The sequence below is a fragment of the Chiloscyllium plagiosum genome, unplaced genomic scaffold (assembly GCF_037043375.1).
Source record: "Chiloscyllium plagiosum isolate Xiang-an unplaced genomic scaffold, Cpla_swu_hap1 HiC_scaffold_24, whole genome shotgun sequence".
NCBI lineage: Eukaryota > Metazoa > Chordata > Chondrichthyes > Orectolobiformes > Hemiscylliidae > Chiloscyllium > Chiloscyllium plagiosum.
The window spans coordinates 23,515,780-23,538,438 of NW_028270162.1; the positions used below are offsets into that span (position 1 = coordinate 23,515,780).

General features: G+C 43.0%; 1 protein-coding gene across 6 annotated transcripts in view; it reads left to right on the forward strand.

Annotated features, from left to right (window-relative positions):
- The window catches only part of ttc28 (tetratricopeptide repeat domain 28), a 774,630-nt gene that overhangs the window by 740,783 nt on the left and 11,188 nt on the right, over nt 1-22,659 (forward strand). For all 6 annotated transcript variants that reach the window (XM_043715612.2, XM_043715613.2, XM_043715615.2 and 3 more), the window contains 2 exons: nt 2,852-2,981; nt 20,502-20,609. In XM_043715612.2, the coding sequence (XP_043571547.2) occupies nt 2,852-2,981; nt 20,502-20,609 (238 nt within the window). The remainder of the gene's footprint in view (nt 1-2,851; nt 2,982-20,501; nt 20,610-22,659) is intronic.

A 22,659-nucleotide genomic window follows, 5' to 3' on the forward strand; every position in this document is an offset into this window, starting at 1 on the left:
TATGTGTGTGTGTGTGTGTGCGCGTGCGTGCGTAGTGCAATGGTGGTCACCTGTAGTGTGACATGAACCCAAGGCTGAGGCCCTCCCTATCAGCCTCTGCTCGGCCACCTTTCGCTGCTGCCTGTCCTGAAGTCTGCCTTGGAGGATGGTCACCCGAAGGTTCGAGGTAGAATGTCCTGGACCACTGAAGTGTTCCCCAACTGGGAGGGAACCCTCCTGTCTGTTGATTGTTGTGCGGTGCCCATTCATCTATTGCCATAGCCTTTGCTTGGTTTCCCCAATGTACCATGCCTCAGGGCATCCTTGCCTGCAACGTATAAGATAGACAACGTTGGCTGAGTCACATAAGTACCTACTGGTACAAGGTGGGAGGTGTCCCCACGTGTAATGGTGGTATCTATGTCCACACTCTGACATGTCTTGCAGCGCCTACCGTGACAGAGTTGTACGGAGTTGTCCTGAAAGTCGGGCAGCTTGCTACGAACAGTGATCTGTTTGAGGTTTGGCAGTTGTTTAACAGCAAGCAGTGGAGGTGTGGGAAGGTCTTGGCGAGGTGCTCATCCTCATTGATAATGTGTTTCAGCTCCTGGGAAGTACTGAACAACGAAGAGTACCCTGTCAGTTGTAGCACGTGTCTGTCTCCTGAGGAGGTCATTACGGTTCCTTGCTGTGGCACGTCGGAACTCGCGGTCGATGAGTTGGGCATCGTACCCCGTTCTTGTGAGGGCATCCCTGAGTACTTCCAGGTGCCCGTCACGTTCCTCCTCATCTAAGCAGATCCGGTGCATGCGTAGGGCTTGTCTATAGGGAATGGCTGTTTTAATATGTTTTGGGTGGAAGCTGGAGAAGTGTAGCATTATGAGGTTGTCTGTGGGTTTGCGGTAGAGTATGGTGCTGAGGTGTCCATCCTTGATGGAGACGCATGTGTCCAAGAATGAGACAGATAGTCGAGAGTAGTCCATGGTGACAACACACACACACATATATACATATACGGCACAGACAGAGAACACTTTCAACATATTGTCTAGCTGACACCAATTGTTACAGTTAACCTGAGAATGCAATTTTTTTAAAAAAAGTTTTGTGGATTTACACATGAAAGAAGAACAGATGAAAGACTCAACAGACAATCGAGGTATTTTTCAATGTATAATTTCAGTTATATCACACTGTAAACTTTTGCTATAAATTCTGTGCCTTACAATTGTGTCCTCCAGAACCACCTGATGAAGGAGCGTCGCTCCGAAAGCTAGTGCTTCCAGTTAAACCTGTTGGACTGTAACCTGGTGTTGTGTGATTTGTAACTGACTTCAGAATGCAGCCTGCTGAGAAATCATACAAGAATCTGATTCTGGGCTAATGGAAGCTGGGTGCTGGGAATGGCCTCCTATGAGCAACCCTCCTGACCTGCTGTCTTCTATTTCGCTAAGCTGATGTAAGAGATGGGGAGGACTGGTTGCTAGTGCACCTCTCCTACCAGATTCTCCATTCACGAGGATCTCCCAGCAAACACAGAGTAATTACTGGGATGATAATGTCACCAAGGAAGCAAACTGGTCATCCGGAACCTGGAAATGCTCTAGATGGCTGGATAGACCTTGTAATCCACTAACACCGAGCTGGCTGTCCCTTCGTCCATAGTGTCAATGGCCTGGAAGTTTACTGGTGGGTCAGACATGAGGTGTCACTTTTCCAATTGTTAGTCATCAGGTCTTTCTTGTGACACAGATCCTGATTTTAAATGTAGACTTGAGCCCCTTACCTCACTATGATGAGCATCTTGCCTAAAAATGACAGTTAAAATGTGAACCAGGAATGCCCCACCTGTTACTTAAATACAACTTTTCAGTAAAGAGGGTCCATAACTTGATTCAGGTGATCACTCCAAGTGTAGAAATGGGATAATTCATACACTGCCATTTTTGAGAAGAAACTGTTCACTTTTAATCAAGCAGGAAGCCGCAATCTCCACTGTAGCCATAGTCACAGTTAATGAGACTGTTCGTCCATCGATCCACTTTATTCCCTTCTTTTGTTTCTAGTTACCCTAAATCCAACTTGCTGTCATTGACCTTTCTGTTTTCCTCACTAAACTCATACAGATTTCTTTTTTCATCACCATGTCATGTACTTGCCAACCTATCAATGTTTTTTAAAATGTTTCTCCTTGACTTTGTGTGTCAGAGTAGAAGTGCTTCCTTTGAATTCAGTTTGCCAAGACCTTACATAACATTAAACACTTTTCTCGATTTTCTCTTTTCAAGAGGGAGAAGACTCAGCATAGGAAATACTTGAACCCCTGCGAGGTCACCTCAAATTCGAGGCATCTTTGCATTTCCTTTGCTGCTTCAGCAGTGAGCCCCCGTTCTCTCGGTAGTATTGCTGGACCTCTGTTTGGACCAACAGCACGGAAGGCTCATCCTCCCACTTTCCTTGGTTAGCCTGCCCTTGACTGATCATTCCTAGCATTGCATTAAGTCCAGCATCCTGCCCAGTGCTGCTGATCATTGGAAAATTCCCTGACCTCTGGGCTTGCCCCTTCTGTGAAGATTCCATCCATAGAAATAAAAACTATGGTCTCCACTTGTGGCTAACAGAATTCTGAGATGACCTCTAGATTTAAACATTAAGCCCCTTGCTATACATTTTCTTATTCTGTTTGTTTTAGTAATAGTCTGGGAACAGGGTGCTGAATATTTTGATGAAATTTGTTGTCCACGATTTCTTTCTTGCTCCAATACCTCATGGTTGTTTCCATGTAGTGCAAGATCCACTTTAACCTTCCCATTTCTTGTGTAGTTTTCTCTGGAATGGCACTTTTATAATTTTTTCTCTTTATTTTGCACAGCTCCATCAAGTACTTGTTCAGCTTCAGACCGGCGAGAAGGAACAGGATTTTTCTTCAGCTCCGATTCAAGTGTCTATAAGTGTTCAGCTCTGGCGACTGCCAGGGTGTCATGAGTTCCTGGCAGCATTAGGTATGATACATTTCATGGACAATATTCCTTGGTAGTAAATCTCACACATTTCCTCAGAATCCAAACATTCTCAGCTTCTTTCTTTGATTGCCTGCCGTTTTATGCTTGAAGCTCTTTGGATCAAGTTTAATCCTACTTCAGACTATTGGTAATTTATTGTTTTTTAATTGTCATTTTTCCAGTTGTTAAACTCCGGCCTCATGTGACACTGGCCTGTAGAGTTCCCATGGGTTCCAGGTTCAAACGTATAATGAGTTCACTGATCTCAAGCATTTGGGGTATTACTGTCCTCCCCTGTATCTTGAATTCGGAAGGGGGAAATCAGTTTTCAAGAAACATGACTAAGGACAATAATGGATTTGGCTTTAATGCCTGCCAACACATTCTGTCACATGTTCAGAATAGGAATGGAGCAAGTTTGGAAGGGAAGATAGATTAATTTAATCCATCTTGCCATGCAGTGAATAACTTCTAAAAACATTTTCATTTCTGAAATGACAACAGTACTTGTTCTAATGATAGAGCCATATCACATGAGCCTGGAGTTTAAAATGAAATACTTTAACTTTTTTTTCCTTTTTAAAAAGAAAATGAAATTAATTGCTTTAAATAGACATCAAAATGACACTCACTGCCTCTTTAATTCAGAGAAAAATGGGAAAGTTGAAAATTCTTTTACCATTTCAAAATTGCCTTTTAAATGAGCGAATGACTAGCAGTCAGGCCTGGCTGATTACTCCTCTGTTCTAAATTATTAGAACCATTATGTTAAAGTGACTTTGAAAAAATTATCTTCCATACAGTCACCTTGGTGGGAACAGTGCACTTATACTGTTTAATTTGCTGTGTTTTGAATGCATTGTGTTGAAATATCAGTTCTGCAGAAAATACAGATCCACAAGGAAGTTATTTGAATAGATCATTTCTAAATAAATTTATCATATCCTGAATCACCCCTGACAGGACAGGAAATTGCTCTTGTCATTCCTCACCTTTCTTCACTGGCACATTTTCCTTTGATCAGTGGCACAATTAAGGCTGGTTAACTGTCAGGTTTGCAAGATGGGCTCCTGGATCTAAATTAGAACCAAGTTATATCTTGCTACCTTTGGTTTGAGCATTGTAGCTTGTAGCAACAATTTATGAATGAATATTGAATGTTTTAAAAATAAAAAATTACATCTTTCATGTTTGCTACAGTTGTGACAGGATGTTGTCTTCAGTTGGCAGTCTTGGTTTTATTTGTTTCCTTTCAGTAGAACAATTAAAACAATGAGAATAGTTTGAGAATAATATGTTTTATGCCTCACCACCAAGGGCCAGATTTCTCTGATGTTAGGAAGACTCCTTGGACTTTTTACAGAGGGCAGTTGGCAGGATCCAGATTTTATTTTAATATCTGTTCATGGAATGTGGGCATCACTGGCTAGGCCAGCACTTATTTTCCATCCCTAATTGCCCAGAGGATAGTTAAGAGTCGACTACATGGCTGTGGTCTGAAGTCTTATTCCATAGAAATGTCCCTAACTTTCCAGTAGCTGGCCATTTCAATAACTGCCCCAAGTTATGAGCTGGGCCTGCTCCAGTGTTCCAATAAAGTACAACACAAGCTAGAGAAACAACACCGCATTTTCCATTTCGGCATCTCACAGCTCCTAGCACTCAATATTGAATTCCACAACTTGAAGGCATGACCTCTGTCTTCCATATTACCTCTATCCTCTTACAGCCTTCACTTACTCACACACACGGACGACATGCATACTTAGGGTCATAGACATGCATGCACACACATGATTGTGCATAGACGTACATATACACATACACGTCTCAGTAGAGTGGATCTATGTTATGTGATATTATTGAAAGACTTAAGAAAAATGAAAAAATGCTAACCCTTAAGACTGTAAAAGTACATAATAGTGCACTTTGGCTCTCCTTATAGCACTTGCCACCATTTTTAATATTATTGGTCTTGGGTCTGTTCGTGTCTGGCACATTATATATTTATCATCCCTTAATCAGAAATTTGTTCATAATAACTATTTTAAATTTGATCTTCATGAATTTCCATTTTGTTCTCTGATTCATCATACCTGATTGCTTCATTCTCAATTAGGGCAGCACGGTTGCTCAGTGGTTAGCACTGCTGCATCACAGCGCCAGGGACCTGGGTTTGATTCCCACCTCAGGCGACTGTGTGGAGTTTGCACATTCTCCCCATGTCTGCATAGGTTTTCTCTGGGTGCTCCAGTTTCCTCCCACAATCCAAAGATGTACAGGTTAGGTGAATCGGCCCATAGTGCTCAGGGATGTGTAGATTAGGTGAATTAATCAGGGTAAATGTAAGAGTAATAGAGTTGGGGAGTATGCCTGTTTGGGTTACTCTTCGGAGTGTCGGTGTGGACTTATTGGGCCTGTTTCCACAATGTAGAGATTCTATGATTCTGTGATTCTAGGTGAATCTTACAGGGGTCTGAGCATCAAGAGCTTACAGCAAGATTTGTGACAGAATTATCAAGGAGCTGGCAAAGCCTATCCTAACATCAGGAATATTTCGGGCATTTATGGGATGTTTGTTAGAAGGCAGCAGCAAATTGCTGATTAAGGGGGGAATACTGCTTGTGAAATACCTGGTAACAGTACAGGTCATATCATTATTATTTATCTTGCTCTCTTATTAAACACACTAACAGTGCAGATATCAAGAAGACCTGACATGGAACTCAGAGCAGGTGCTTGGTGAATACCACTCACCACTTGTTCCAAAAAGTCCTGATGTTACGAAGGACTAACCAGCACCTCAGGGCACCATCCCCACACACCCCTCATAACAGACTTTGACATCCAGCATTTGCTAACCCTTCACAACCACCAGGGCGCTATTCTAATCAACTTGCAGGCCAGTCAGGAAGCACAGACCTGAGTATTAAAAACCTGTAGCAGAGACACTTGGCAAACAGGGGCAGCCACCCAACTCACTGACTGGACCAGGCTGCATCTCCGGGCTATTCGCTTGCTCCTTAATGCCGACCTGCATGCTCACACCATTCTTGCCGTGCTGTGCCAATACATGCAGTCACACACAATCAGACAGCTTGCCTTGCTGATCAACAGTCTTCAGCCCAGGTGTTGTGTATGGCTGCATGATACATCAATTCTCGCCTACCCCATGTACTAACAGCTAATGCAGCAAAGACCGTCCATGTGCAGCAAGCAATCAGCTGTGTCGCATTGTCTTAGGGCAGGAGTCCTCAGCAAAGTCTGTAGAGACACCATTCAATCAGGGGGTCCCAAGCACAAGAGCAGCCTCCTACACTGGAAGAGTGGACTGGCCATGTTTAGGTGCCCAGTCAGGGTGATCTCGGTGAGGGGCTCCATTGCCTCTGCCATTCAGATCATGGCCAGTCCTGTGGCTCCATAGCATCCAGTTTGGGGGAATACAGTTATCAGGATCAGGGCTGTATACAGTTATGGGTCTTTGGGTCTGTCTGCTTTGGTTGCTGAAGTGGATGGACTGTGATGAATGAGTAGGCACTGTCCAGGTAAACTAAGGAGAGAGGAGGGCTTAGGGGTAGGTGAGAGGCCAGTAGGAGAATCAGCAAGTTATTCTCTGAGATTGAGAGCTGAGGAAGTGCAGAGATGACAATTGTGTGAAGGGCTGGGGAGGAGCAACAAAATCTGCAAAGGAAGGATATAGAACATAGAATATTTCAGCACAGTCCAGGCCCTTCAGCCCACGATGTTGTGCCAAGCACTTATCTTAATCTGAGATCAACCTAGTCTACACACCCCTCAATTTACTGCCATCCATGTGCTTGTCCAGCAGTCTCTTAAATGTCCCTAATGTCTTTGACTCTGCTATCACTGCTGGCAGTGCATTCCAAGTACCTACCACACTATCTGTGTAAAGAACCTACCTCTGACATCTCCCCTAAACCTTCCTCCAATCACCTTAAAATTATAACCCCTCGTGACAGCCATTTCTACCCTGGGGAAAAGTCTCTGGCTATCTACTCGATCTATGCCTCTCATTACCTAGTACACCTCTATCAAGTCACCTCTCTTCCATCTCTCCAGTATGAAAAGCCCTAGCTCACTCAACCTCTCTTCATAAAACAAGCCCTCCAATCCAGGCAGCATCCTGGTAAATCTCCTCTGCACCCTCTCTAAAGCATTTACATCCTTCCTATAATGAGGTAACCAGAACTGGACTCAACATTCCAAGTGTGGTCTAACCAGGGTTTTATAGAGCTGCAGCCAAACCTCATGGCTCTTAAACTCAATCCCCCTGTTAATGAAAGCCAAAACATCATACGTCTTCTTAACAACCCTGTCAATTTGGGTGGCAACTTTGAAGGATCTTGCTGTTCCTCCACACTGCCAAAAATCCTGTCTTTAACCCCATATTCAAATTTGAATTTCCAAAATGAATCACTTTGTATTTATCCAGGTTGAACCCCATTTGCCACTTCTCAGCCCAGCTCTGCGTCCTGTCAATGTCTTGTTGTAGCCTGCAACAGTCCTCGACAGTATCTACAACACCATCAACCTTTGTATCATCAGCAAACTTACTAACCCAACCTTCCACTTTTTCATCCAAGTCGACCTTTCTGTTTCTATCTCAGGCGACCGAATCAACACGGACATCTACTACAAACCAACCGACTCCCACAGCTACCTGAACTACACCTCCTCCCATCCTGCCCCCTGTAAAAACGCCATCCCATTCTCCCAATTCCTCCGACTCCGCCGCATCTGCTCCCAGGAGGACCAGTTCCAAAAACGTACAACCCAGATGGCCTCCTTCTTCAAGGACCGCAATTTCCCCCCCGACGTGGTCGACGATGCCCTCCACCGCATCTCTTCCACTTCCCGATCCTCCGCCCTTGAACCCCAACCCTCCAACCGCCACCAGGATAGAACCCCACTGGTCCTCACCTACCACCCCACTAACCTCCATGTACAGCGCATCATCCGCCGCCATTTTTGCCACCTCCAAACGGACCCCACCACCAAGGATATATTTCCCTCCCCTCCCCTATCAGCATTCCATAAAGCCCACTCCCTCCGTGACTCCCTCGTCAGATCCACACCCCCCACCAACCCAACCTCCACTCCTGGCACCTTCCCCTGCAACCGCAGGAGGTGCAAGACTTGCGCCCACACCTCCCCCCTCACCTCCCTCCAAGGCCCCAAAGGAAACTTCCATATCCGCCACAGATTCACCTGTACCTCCACACATATCATCTATTGCATCCTTTGCACCCGATGTGGCCTCCTCTATATTGGGGAGACAGGCCGCCTACTTGCGGAGCGTTTCAGAGAACACCTCTGGGACACCCGGACCAACCAACCCAACCACCCTGTAGCTCAACATTTCAATTCCCCCTCCCACTCCACCAAGGATATGCAGGTCTTTGGACTCCTCCATCGTCAGACCACAGCGAAACGACGATTGGAGGAAGAACGCCTCATCTTCCGGCTAGGAACCCTCCAACCACAAGGGATGAACTCGGATTTCACCAGTTTCCTCATTTCCCCTCCCCCCAGCCTGTCTCAGTCAAATCCATCAAATTCAGCACCGCCTTCCTAACCTGCAATCTTCTTCCCGACCACTCCGCCCCCACCCCAGTCTGACCTATCACCCTCACCTTGACCTCTTTCCACCTATCACATTTCCGACGCCCCTCCCCCAAGTCCCTCCTCCCTATCTTTTATCTTAGCCTGCTGGACCAACTTTCCTCATTCCTGAAGAAGGGCTAATGCCCGAAACGTCGATTCTCCTGTTCCCTAGATGCTGCCTGACCTGCTGCGCTTTTCCAGCAACACATTTCCATCTCTGATCTCCAGCATCTGCAGACCTCACTTTCTCCTATAAAAAAAAACTACAAAAGCAGAGGCCCAAGAACAGATCCTTGCAGGATACCAGTGATCACTGACCTCCAGGCAGAATACTTTCCATCCACTACCACTCGCTGTCTTCTTTCAGCCAACCAATTCTATATCCAGACAACCAAACTTCCCTGTATTCCATATCCCCTAACTTTCTGAATGAGTCTACCATGGGGAATCTTATCAAAGGCCTTACTGAGATCCATATACACTGCATCCACTGATCAACCTTGGTCAACTTGTCTCGTAAGTAAAAACAATGACTGCAGATGCTGGAAACCAGATTCTGCATTAGTGGTGCTGGAAAAGCACAGCAGTCTCGTCACATCCTCAAAGAACTCAGTAAGATTTGTGAGGCATCACCTGCCCCTCACAAAGCCATACTGACTATCTTTAATCAAACTATGTTTTTCCAAATAGTCATAAATCCTGCCTCTCAGAATTATTTCCAGTACCTTGCTTACCACATACATAAGACTGACTAGTCTGTAATTTCCAGGGATTTCCCTAGTCCCTTTCTTGAACATTCGCCTCCTTCCAATCATCCGGTACTACTCCCGTCGAGGGTGAGGATGCAAAGATCATCACTAGAGGTGCAGCAATCTCATTCCTCGCTTCCCGTAGCAATCTTGGATATATCTGGTCCGGCCCTGGGGACTTATCTATCTTGATGCTTCCCAGAATTTCCTGAACATCCACTTTCTTTATATCAGTCTGTTCAAGCCTATTAACCTGGTTCATGGTGTTCTCACTATCAACAAGGTCTCTCTCTCTCTCTCTCTCTCTCTCTCTAGTGAATACTGAAGCAAAAAACTCATTTAGTGCCTTGCCTCCCTCTTCAGACTCCAGGCACAAGTTCCCTCCACTACCCCTGATCAGCCCTACCACTCCACTACCCCTGATCAGTGGGTGGCATGGTGGCACAGTGGTTAGCACTGCTGCCTCACAGCGCCGGAGACCCGGGTTCAATTCCCGCCTCAGGCGACTGACTGTGTGGAGTTTGCACGTTCTCCCCATGTCTGCGTGGGTTTCTTCCCGCAGGTCAGGTGAATTGGCCATGCTAAATTGCCCGTAGTGTTAGGTAAGGAGTAAATGTAGGGGTCGGTGTGGACTTGTTGGGCCGAAGGGCCTGTTTCCACACTGTAATGTAATCTAATCTAATCTAAAGCCCTACTCTTTCTCTGATCATTTTCTTATTCCTCACCTAAGTGTGGAACGTCTTTGGGTTTTCCCTAATCCTTCCCGCAAAGGCTTTTTTCATGCCCCCTCCTAGCTCTCCTCAGTCCATTTTTGAGTTCTTTCCTAGCTACCCAGTAATCCTCTAAAGCTGTGCCAGATCCTTGCTTCCTCAATATTAAGTAAGCTTCCTTCTTCCTCTTGGCGAGAAGCTCCTCTTCTCTTGTCATCCAAGGCTCCTTCACCTTGTCATTCCTTGCCTGTCTCAGTGGGACAAAGTTATTCAACACTTGCAACAAGTGCTTCTTAAACAGTCTCCACATTTCTGTTGTGCATTTCCCGTAGAACAATTGTTCCCAATTTACAATCCACAGCTCCTGACTAATAGCAGTATGATTTCCCCTCCCTCAATTAAATACCTTCTCATACTGTCCATTCCTATGATTGGCAGAGTTGTTTGTTTGAGTCTCTGCATTACTGCGTCTGCTAAGAACCCTGATACCCTTCAACAACAAAACCTACAGACAAACCAACGGAATACCCATGGGATCTCCAATATCAGAGTTTTTAGCAAAGGCAATAATACAGAGACTTGAACAAACATCTCTGCCAACCATCCAACCCAAACTTTGGGTCCGCTACGTGGATGACACCTTTGTCATCACTAAATGAAACAAATGAGTGGAAACCTTCAAGACCATCAATAATACCCTTACTGGCATAAAGTTCACTAAAGAGGAGGAAAACAACAACAAACTGCCATTCCTAGATGTCACAGTAGAGCAAACAGGCAATGGAGAACTTCAAACCAGCATCTGCAGGAAAACAACACATACGGGCCAAATATTGAACTGCAGAAATATTCATCCCAACATCCACAAATGAAGCGACATCAGAACATTATTCCAATGAGCCATCACACACTGCAGCACAGAGGAACTACACAGAGCAGAGGAAAATCACCTGTACCAAGTATTCAAAAAGAATGCATACCCAATGAACACAGTCCGCTGATTTTTCAGCAACAAACCCAAACAAGCAGACAAAATATGCCCAGAAACCCTAGCCACTCTCCCTACATCAAAGACATTTCTGAAATGACTGCCAGACTACTCAGACCCCTTGGCATCATGGTAGCCCACAAACCCACCAACACACTAAAACAGCAGCTAATGAACTTGAAAGACCCTGTATAGACAACAAGCAAAACTAATGTTATTTACAAAATACCATGCAAGAACTGTAACAAAAACTACATTGGACAAACAGGCAGAAAACTAGCCACCAGGATACATGAACACCAACTAGCCACAAAACAACAAGACCATCTCTCACTAGTATCCTTACATACAGATAAGGAAGGACATCATTTCGACTGGGACAACACATCCACCTAAGGACAAGCCAAACAGAGACACACACAAGAATTCCTCGAAGCATGGTATTCCAACTGAAACTCTATCAACAAACACATCGACCCATCTACCACCCCTGAGAAAAAGAACCGGAAATGGCATCACCACAGGAAATTACATCATCAACCCAAAGAAACCCAACCATATAAATAGAAAGCAGGAATTATCAACAGTGCTTCACCCGAGGCCCACTGAAGATGTTACCTAGTAGGGTGATGAAACGTCTGGAAATGAACCTTCCAGCTCAGCAAGCAAACCTACACCCAGAACCTCAATCTGAGCTACAAATCTTCTCAAAACTTGCTAATTCCAATTCCACTCCATGGCTATATTAAAAGTGAGGCAATTGTGGTCACTCACCAAAATGCTCCTCCACCGAGAGACTTGACACCTGGCCTGGCTCATTGCCTAGCATCAAATCCAGTAAGGCCTCCACCCTCATCAGCTTATTTACATTTTGAGTCAGGAATCATTCCTGGACACACCTGACAAAATCAGCTCCAACCAGATCATCTGCACTAAGGAAGTTCCAGTCAATATTGGGGAAGTTGAAATCACCCATAACAACAACTCTGTTACATCTGCACCTTTCCAAGGTCTGCCATCCAATCTGTTCATCCATCTCTCTGCTGCTATTCGGTGTTCTATAGAAAACACCCAATAAAGTGATTGCTCCTTTCCTATTACTGACTTCCACCCTTACTGACTCAGTAGACAAACCCTCCACAACAACCTTCTTTTCTGCAGCTGTGATGCACTCTCTAATGAGCAATGCTAATACCCCTTCTCTTTTACCCACTCCCCGTTCTTTTTAAAAGATCTAAACCCTGGACCATCCAGCAACCATTTCTGCCCCTGTGAAATCCATGTTTCCACATCATAGTTCCAAGTGTCGATCCATGCTCTAAGTTCATCACTCTTATTCCTTGCACTGAAACAGACACACTTTAACCCAACCCTTTACCCTATCAACTGTGTCTCCTTCTTGACAGACTCTCTGCATTCTATTTCTGCCCGTCAACAACTATCCTCCCCTCTGATCTGTAGTTCTGGTTCCCATCCCCCACTAAACTAGTTCAAACCCTCCCGAAGTGCTCTCGCAACTAAAGAAGAACAATGAAAATTACAGCATATGAACAGGCCTTTCGACCCTCCAAGCCTGCGCCAGTCCAGATCCTCTATCTGAATCTAAGCCTATTTTCTAAAGATCTGTATTTCTTTGCTCCCTGTCCATTCATTCCTATCATTCCTGTCTCTACCACCTACGTTGGCAATGTGTTCCAGGCCCCCACCACCCTCTGTGTAAAGAACTTTCCACGCATATCTCCCCTAAACCTTTCCCCTCTCACTTTGAACCCCGTGACCCCTTGTAATTGAGTCCCCCACTTTGGGTAAAAGCTTCTTGCTATCCACCCTGTCTACACCTCTCATGATTTTGTAGCCCTCAATCAGGTCCCTCCTCAACCTCCATCTTTCTAATGAAAATAATCCTAATCTATTCAACCTCTCCTCCATAACAGGCAATATTCTGGTGAACCTCCTGTGCACCCTCTCCACATCCTTTTGGTAAAGTGGCGACCAGAACTGTATGCAGTATTCCAAATGCGGTTGAACCAAAATCGTATACAACCTACCAACTCTTGTGCTCAATACCCCATGCAAGGAAGGAAAGCATGCTATAAGCTTTCTTGACCACTTTACTGATCTGCATTGCCACCTTCAGGGAACAATGGACCTGAACATCCAGATCTCTCTGTAAGTCAATGTTCCCCAGGACATTTCCATTTACTGTATAGTTCGCTCTTGAATTAGACCTTCCAGAATGCATCACCTCGCACTTGACTGGATTGAACTCCATCTGCCATTTCTCTTCCCATCTCTCCGAGCTATCTATACTCTACTGCATTCTCTGACAGTCCCCTTCACCATCTGCTACTCCACCAATTTGGTGTCCTCTGCAAACTTGCTAATCAGGCAACCGATACCTTATTCCAAATCATATATATCACAAACAACAGTGGTCCCAGCACGGATCACTGTGGGAACACCACTGGTCACAGGTCTCCATTTTGAGAAACTCCCTTCCACTACTACTGTCTATATCCTGTTGCCCAGCCAGTTCTCTATCCATCTAGCCAGAACACCTTCGACCCCATGCAACTTCACCTTCCCCCATCAACCAACTTTGTCACCTCCTTAAGGAATTCTATTAGGTTTGTAAGACATGACCTTCCCCGTACAAAATCATGCTGCCTATTACTGATAAGCCCATTTTCTTCCAAATAGGAATAGATCCTATCCTTCAGTATCTTCTCCAGCAGCTTCCCTACCAATGACATCAGGCTCACTGGTCTGTAATTACCTGGAGCATCCCTGCTACCCTTCTTAAACATTAGCAATTCTCCAGTCCTCCGCGACTTCACACATGTTCAAGAATGCTGCAAAGATATTTGTTAACGTCCCAGCTATTTCCTCTCTCGTTTCCCTCAGTAACCTAGGTAGTTCCTTTCAGAACCTTAATGCCTTTTAGAATACCCAAAATGTCCTCCCTCCTATGCTGACTTGACCTAGAGTACTCAAAGATCTATCCCTAGCCTCAACATCTGTCATTTCTCTCTCTTTGGCAAATACTGATGCAAAGTACTCGTTAAGAATCGCACCCATTTTCTCTGACTCCGTGCTTAACTTTCCTCCTTTGTCCTTGATTGGGCCAATCCTTTCTCTAGTTACTCTCTTGCTACTTATACATGAAAAAAAACTGTGGGATTTTCCTTAACCTGTTTGTTCAAGATATCACATGACCCCTTTTAACCCTCTTAATTTATCATTTCAGATTGGTATCAAATCTCCTGCCCAGAACATTGGTGCCCCTCCAGTTTAAGTGCAACTCATCCTTCCTGTACAGGTCCCACCTTCCCCAGAAGATATCCCAATGATCTACGTATCTGAAGCCCTCCCTCCTGCACCAGTCCTTTAGCCACATGTTTAGCTGCACTTGCTCCCTGTTCCTTGCCTCACTAGCGCATGGCACCAGTATTAGATTAGATTCCCTACAGTGTGGAAACAGGCCCTTCGGCCCAACCAGTCCACACTGACCCTCTGAAGAGTAACCCACCGAGACCCATTTCCCTCTGACTAATGCACCTAACACTATGGGCAATTTAGCATGTCCAATTCACCTGATCTGTACATCTTTGGACTGTGGGAGGAAACCGGAGCACCTGGATGAAACCCACACAGACACAGGGAGAACGTGCAAACTCTACACAGACAGTCGCCTGAGGCTGGAAACGAACCTGGGACTCTGGTGCTGTGAGGCAGCAGTGCTAACCACTGAGCCACCGTGCCCTACTCTGCTCGTCCTGCTTTTTAGCTTTCAACCTAACTCCCTGAAATCACTTTTTGGATCCTCACCCCTTTTCCTAGCTATGTCATTGGTGCCAATGTGCACCCTGCTGCTCACCCTCCCCCTTCAGAATCTTGTAGACTCGATCAGAGCCATTCCAGATTCTGGCACCTGGGAGGCAACAGACCTTCCAGGAGTCCCATCTGCGATCAAAGAATGTCCTGCCCATTCCTCTAACTATTGAGTCTCCTACTACTAGCGCTTTTCTATTTTCCCTCCTTCCCGTCTGAGCCACAGAACCAGGCTCTGTGCCAGAGACCTGGCCACTATGGCTTTCCCCTAGTAGATCATTTCCCCCCTGCCCCCCACCCCGCAAATATATCCAAAACAGTATATTTATTATTGAGGGGAATGGCCTCAGGGGATCCCTGCACCATCTGCCTGTTCCTTTCCCATGGTATGGTAAAGCATACATGGAAAGGGAGTTATGTGGGAGGTGGATTTGTCCAAGGTGAGGAGAACCCTTACTTCAAGGGAGGCTGGGCAGGGTATGACCACAGCAGTCATGGTATCGTCAAATACTGGGGTCTCGGGGGTTGAGATGAGGGGGCTGAGCAGGTACAGGTCATGTACACATTTTGGATGGGAACCTAGAGAAGCCAATGGGGTTTATGGGAAGGCCTATCAGGATGGAGACTTGGATGTGTTTAGCCTTACTTACACCTTCCATTGTGCTGGAAATTGAAAATGCTCTCAGCATAGAGGGCAATCCACAGTACAGAGTGTGTGACTGTGAAGGCAGCCATTGTGCTGGCACAGTTACATTCAAATACCGTACAGCACACATCAAAGTAGTCTGAACAGGCATCCTTCTCTTTTTAGCCTCCCACTACATCGACGTATATTCCCTGGTTCTGCAGGGAGCCTGCTCAGCATGTTGGTCCTGGAGGTTTGCCTGAGTGAGCCTGGAGGCACTTTCTGTTTGGACGGGCAAGACATGCTGAAGGTTTCTTGCCATTTGCAAGTTTACCCTCCTCGCTGTGGAGGGTTGGAAGGAGGGCAGATGGTGATGGTGGGAGGGGGTTTGTGTGGAGGTTTGGGAGGGGGTGCAGCTGAGTGAAGGCATGGACACCTCTGGAGTCTCTTGAGTGGCTTATTGTTCTCTCCCCTGCTGCTATGGGCAGCACCACATGCATGTACTTGCCCATTGTACTGTAGGCTCTGCTACTGACACAGACTTCACTGTACCCATGTGCAACAGTGTTTATTTTTAAATGCACAGTGTAAATTTTAAAGCTGAGGTATCCTTAAATCTTGATGTGGATTATAATTGGGTAGGGAATCCTGGGAAATCTAATTTTCTTTACTTCGTGTTCCAAATTGTGTCCAGTGATCCATCAATTAAACAGCTTAAAAATAGTCTGAGAAGGAACAATTATGACGAAGTTTTAATGTTCTGAGTCAGAGGTGGGTAAGATGCACTGTTAATATTTTTGAATAATTTGCCCAGCAGGACCCAGTAAGATTATTTTCTGCTAGCTCTGTTCCCCTGGTTACATTAGATGCCTTCCACAGCCAACAGAAAATTTCTGTTTTATCTCTTAACCATCTACAATAAATGACAACAAAAATAAAAAAGATAGTTAATAGTGCCACAATGACTAAATAGATACATCACAAAAGCAAATGGCGCACAATAAGCCTTTGAAGAATTCTAACAATAAAATGATTGGTTTACACTTGTTATCTGACACATTATTAGTGAGAAGCAGATTAGATGGAAGACTGTATTCTGAAGAGGATGAGTAATGTAGTGGATTGCACAGTCAGTTTGCATTTGTGGGACTTGAATTCAAAACCAGTTCAGAAAGGTGAAATGAACTGTCCGACAAAAGAAGTTTGTTCTCGTCCAGTCCAGACCCCTCAGAATATATTGAGAAGTTAGTCTAGACCCTACCTTTTCCTTATTTTAAAGGTAAATGTCAGGTGTTGTGTTCCAGGTGCAATTTGATTGATCACTCGACACAATGTTAAGCAAAACACAGTTTATTCAAACACTCTAGTTAAAATACAACAAAAGAAAGAGGAACTTGGAATAGCAACTCTATTGGAAAACTTAACAGAAAAGTAGATTATTTTAATACTAAACCAATACAGCAACATCCCATAAACATGCCTTTGGCAAGAAAGGCAAATTCAGAAAACAGATTATCTCACATACGACTCCCCTGGCAGGCAGAGAATCTCCAGCTTTTAGTTATAACCAAGAGAGAGACAAAAAATAGCTTCCATATTTTCAAAGCCCCAACAGCAACTGCAGTTGAAAACTAAAAATCACTGGTTCTGTGGGTGGGAGCTTGACCACACCCATTCAGTTTGCTTCTATTGTTTCAGCTTTCTATTTAAAAAAAACAACCAAGACGTCATAAGTTGTTTACCTTCTCATAGACTGCTTTCCATTTGTCCCCTGACCTTTCTCTAAAAGAAACCAGGACAAAACATACCTCATAAAGCCATAGCATCGTCACACTAATGAACCACCAGTATGCCTGCAATTTCATGGAGGGAGGCATAGAATAGTCAGTGGAACAATGTCACAGGGCATGCTGTTCCAAAGATGGCTCTCCAATCTAATTTTCCAGGACACTGGATGGAAACTTTACTCTGTCTCTAACCTGCTGAACTTTACGTAGGATCCTAACGCCGCAGGCCTAAACTTCCCAATTATTGACACCACTCGTTTTTATAAGTCCAAATGTTTTTGTGCAAACAGAATTGCATTCAGATAGATATGTAACAATGTTGAATCTCTTCGTTCCAAGAAGGAATATTTGCAACGACCATTTATTATTGCCATTACTCACAGTTAGTAGACTTTCTGACTTTAAAAGGACAGATCAATTTAAGCACTTCCTTGCCAGGAGAATAATAAATTGACTATTTAAATGATATAATAATGCTATCATTATAAATCAGTTTATCATCCAGTTCATTATAAGTTGCATTGATGAGGATACCTATTGTTTTGTTTTTGTTCAGGTAAATATTAGTCAAGGTTATCTCTTTCAAGTTTGCAGGGTAGTGAAAGTAAATTGACACAGTGTTCATTTCAGGAAAAGTTGAAAATATTGTCAACAAGATTAAAAATTAGTAATGAGGAAAACAAGAGAGGTCACATGGAACCTTTTACCTGAAAGACAGTAGGGTTGTAGACTGGGGTTACTGTGGTGGACTGGTAGTGTTTCTACCCATGAGCCAGGAGACCTAGGTTCAAGGCTGACTTGCTCCAGAGGTTTATAATAATATTGCTGAACAAATTAGTTATAAAAGAGCTCGGATTGTAGACTGAATTAGGGGAGGCCACTAAAGTATTTATGTATTACCTTTCATAATTTCAGGATCTCCAAAAGCCTTTTGCATAGAATGAGGTACTTTGAATATATTCACTCATGTAGTGCAGAGGAAAATTGCAAAACATAGGATTAATTATTGAGACTATATGGCACAGAAACACATCAGTCAGTTATGTTGTCATTTAGACTGAACTCCAACCTCCTCCTATTTTTCCTCATCTCAATCCATCATCTTAATTTATCAAAAGGGGAGCTGTCGAAAAGGAAAGGGAAATGGATCCTTTTTGAGCTTATCAGTCTTTTTGTGATTTTAAAATGTTTTGGCTTAAAAATTCTAGAGGGTTTTCTCAATCTCCTGTCATAGCATTGACAGGTAAAGGGTGCAACCATCAGAAAAAGACTGAAGTTTTATTTGTGCCACAGTTAAGGTAGAACCTTGTGGGATTTATCTGAAGTGTATAAGTTAGACTATCTTATCTTTATGATCAAGGAGAAAGATAAATATTGATCATGCTATCGCATAAAGGAATACGCAATAATATCATTAATGTTGTAGTTGTTGGCATGTTCGCCGAGCTGGGAAGTTGATATGCAGACACTTCTTCCCCTGTCTAGGTGACGTCTTCAGTACTTTGGAGCCTCCTGTGAAGCGCTGCTGTACTGTGTCTTCTGGAATTTATGTGGTCCTGTTCCTGCTACCTCCGGTTCCCGGTTCTGGTTGTTCGTTGTGACAGTTGGTTTTGTGATGTGACAGTTCTGTCAGCATCAATATTAAAATAGGCTGGAGCAGTGTGGCTTGTGATCCAGATCCGAACAACTTGTCTTTGTTCAGTCTGAGTCCTCGCTGTGCCATTACTGTGTTCCAACTGTATTCTAAACCCTACCAATGTTGATTCAGCTTAGTTCACTATGTCTTATGTTTTTTTGTGAATTTATGTCAAGGCTGGACTTTCTGCTAGCCAGTCAATTTAAATCTGAAAATAGCTGTCTTAATGCTTTCCATTTTAATTGGTACATGTACAGACAGTTTCCTATTTCCATTCCTTTCTTTAATGGCTCTGCGTAATTCAATAATTATGGTTTGAAACGCAACAGAATGGTACATTTCAAGCAGTAATTGTTAAATTTCATTAAATTCTTCTGTTCTTTATTTTAATTAAATTGTTGACCTAAGAAGTAATTAACGGCTAAATTTAATTGAGTTTAATTAATTTTATAAGCTGGTATGTTGACAAATATCAAACAGACAAATATTGATCAATAAGAATCTTGCTGCGGAACAAATTTCTCTTTCCCTGTTTCCCCGAATAGCAAGGAATGATAAGCTTCCCTAAAGAAATACTATTTCAAAAGTTGTTACCATCAGCAAGGATACTTGCAGGAGTACCACATTAAAATTGTCCAAGTTAGTATATATTTGTCAGCACTCCTCTCAGCAAAGTAAAGAAATTGGCACATAGAGTCATAGTCATAGAGATGTACAGCACGGAAACAGACCCTTCAGTCCAACCTGTCCATGCCGACCAGATATCCCAACCCAATCTAGTCCTACCTACCAGCACCCGGCCAATATCCCAATGAAAGTTTCGATAACTACTAAAAAAGAGCTGACGACCCGAAATTATCTTTTTCTTAAATTCATTAATCTGAACATTATAGTCCTGTAATGTCCTGCAAGTTACCTGCTATCTGCATTGCACTACTATTATATTAGTGGAAAATTAAATAAAAATAAAGTACATTGGTTTCAGTCTTCATTGAGTAGAAGCCTGAAAGCTCAGATAAAGGAGATACAGACAACTAAGAACTTTGTGCAAACAGGGAGAGAATGCTGGAGAAACTCAGCAGGTCTGGCGGCATCTTTGGACAGAGAGAGAAACAACAGTTAATGTTTTGAGTTCTGCATGACTTCTTCACATAATGCTGCCAGACCTGCTGAGTTTCTAAGTATTTTCAGTGTTTGTTTCAGATTTCCAGTGTCCGCAGCATTTTGGTTTTAAGGATTTCACGTCCTGGCTCGGGCCACATTTGTCTTGACACATGCCCATGTGGTGTGCTCATAAAGGAACTTAAAAGTTCTTTCAGCTGGTAGACATTTTTTGTGTACACTAACAATACAGCACCATGAGTGACAAGCCTTTGAGCTCATTCCTGATGATTGCAGTCACACCTTGATTACAGGCAGCGTGTGCAGGATGTGTTGAGCATGTGACTTGTTCACACCATTGGAGAAAGAATATATGATCATGGAGCAAATGGAATCCAAGGTGATAACAGAGAGAAAAGCTGCTAGACTTGCTGGTACTAACAGTTCTTTTCACAAACTGTTGTTTAGGTTTTGACCTGTGCGAGGTGGGACAAGAGGAAGTGGTGTTGAAGACGGGCAAACAGGCAAACAGAAAAACCATGCACTTTGCTCTCCAGTCTTTGCTTGCTTTGTTTGGTGAGTTTTGAAACACATTTTTGAACTGAATTACAATGCATGAAAGGCATTTGCTGTGAACTGTTAAGTATTGGTCAAGATCAATACAATACAAGCCAGCTAAATCTGAGGCAAGTGGATTTTTCAGTGATCACTACTGTTTAAGCTTATTAGCTGCTTACAAGGAGTAATTGCCCATTTTCACAGTAATATCTCCTCTCATTTTGACTTCACACCATGCAACAGTTTTACCTGACATTGAGTTTTCTAAAGTAGGTAAAAGGAAGTGCAAGATCCTCATCTAATTAGCATTAAGACCAAAAGCCCAAATATATGAGGAGTGTAAACTCTCTGCACATATCCTATCTCAATCCTAAACAGGCCAAGGAACTTGAGCTTGTATAACAGCAAAGTAACTTGACAATTCCAAGAAAAATAAATACTTACTTTGGAACAAATGATTTGGATATATCTGTGGAGAAGGTGTAGAGAATTTGGATTTAGAAGATTAAACCTATGAGAAATAGTAAGAAAGAGCTGGGTCAGTGGACTAACTGGACTGTGTGTTCATTCTGCAATGTTCCAAAACAATACCACACAAAAGATTCTGATGATTTCTGCCCCCTTAACAAAAACAAAACAAATTCTGCTATGTTCAAAATATCTGATGGATGCTTTCAACTATTGACTCAGTTGATAACATTCTTGACTCTGAATTGAAGCATTCAAACCTGAATCCTAGACTGTGCAATCTGTGCAAACTATCAAGTGCAGTCCTGGTGAAGTGTTGCACTGTCGGAGACACTGCAGTTTTCATTAAATTTTATGAAGATCTCAGCACTAGTCCCAGTGTTCAGATAAACTAATAAAAATCCACAAGGAAGAATTAATCTGATCATTGTGTGTGAAACTATCGATCTGTTATTTTGAATACAGCAAAGATTATTGCACTACATGACAATCAGAATAATTCTCCCAATCATTTTGCACCTTTCGAAAAGCAGGAAATCCTCTTTCTACCTGGACCAACATTTCTCCCTCAATCACCATGAGGAAACAAATATATTATCTGGTCATGGATTAGGTTGCTGGTTCGTTGACTGATTGATTGTATGTTAAATGCTTTAAGATGTTCCTTTCTTTTTTAAAAAAAACCACAACCTGACATCCGCAACCTGACAGCTTAGTGGGCAAACGTATTTTAGTGATGTAGTTTTATCAGTGGGCTTGTGAAAAACAACTGCAATCTCTGTGGAAATATCTGCATCTGTTCATTATTCAGTAATCTGTCGAAAAGTTGTGTGGATATCATTTGATCAGTGTCGCTGTGATACCTTCAACAGTTCAGGAAGTCTGAGTTTAATTTGAAGAATTGACACTAAAGCTTTATTTTGGCGGGTGGCTGTTAGTTGCATTGCTGTAACCAGACAAAGCATCAGAGCAGCTTTGGAAGAAAAGGGCAGCAAGTTGAATTCTTCAATTAACATTGCTCCACCTCTCGCTTTGAAATTAGCACTTTTTATTCAATTAACGGAGATCGTGCTGATGTGGATTATTGACTAACATTTAGTAAGATTATCTGTTGGGGTTGCAATAGAAGCCTTGAATTAATGGTGTCGAAAAGTTTTTACAAGATCATGATTCATAATTTAAATTTTTTGTTTAAGTGTCACTTGACCTTTTAACAGAGATTATCTTGCAGACGCAATATTGGTTTTAATAGAATTAAACCAGCAAAATTGATTCATAATTGTAATCTCCGGAAGACTGTGCCAATATGGAAGGATCTTATTTATTTATTTTATGTAATTGTTCATAATGTGATTTTGGTAAATGACAGAAACAGGTTGAAGAGAGGGCTGCACAGTAGGTTCTATGAACTGCAGGTTTGTATTGTGCATAGTTCATTCAGTTCAGTAACGAGCTCTTAAATAAATTAAACAAGAAGGTGTCTACATAATTAGATGGGATGACGTTGCACATTGTGAATTATATTTGAAGTGTGTTCTTGGATGTCCAATAGAAATATTATAAATTATTTTGACACGCTGTTTATTAATGTGTGAGGTGA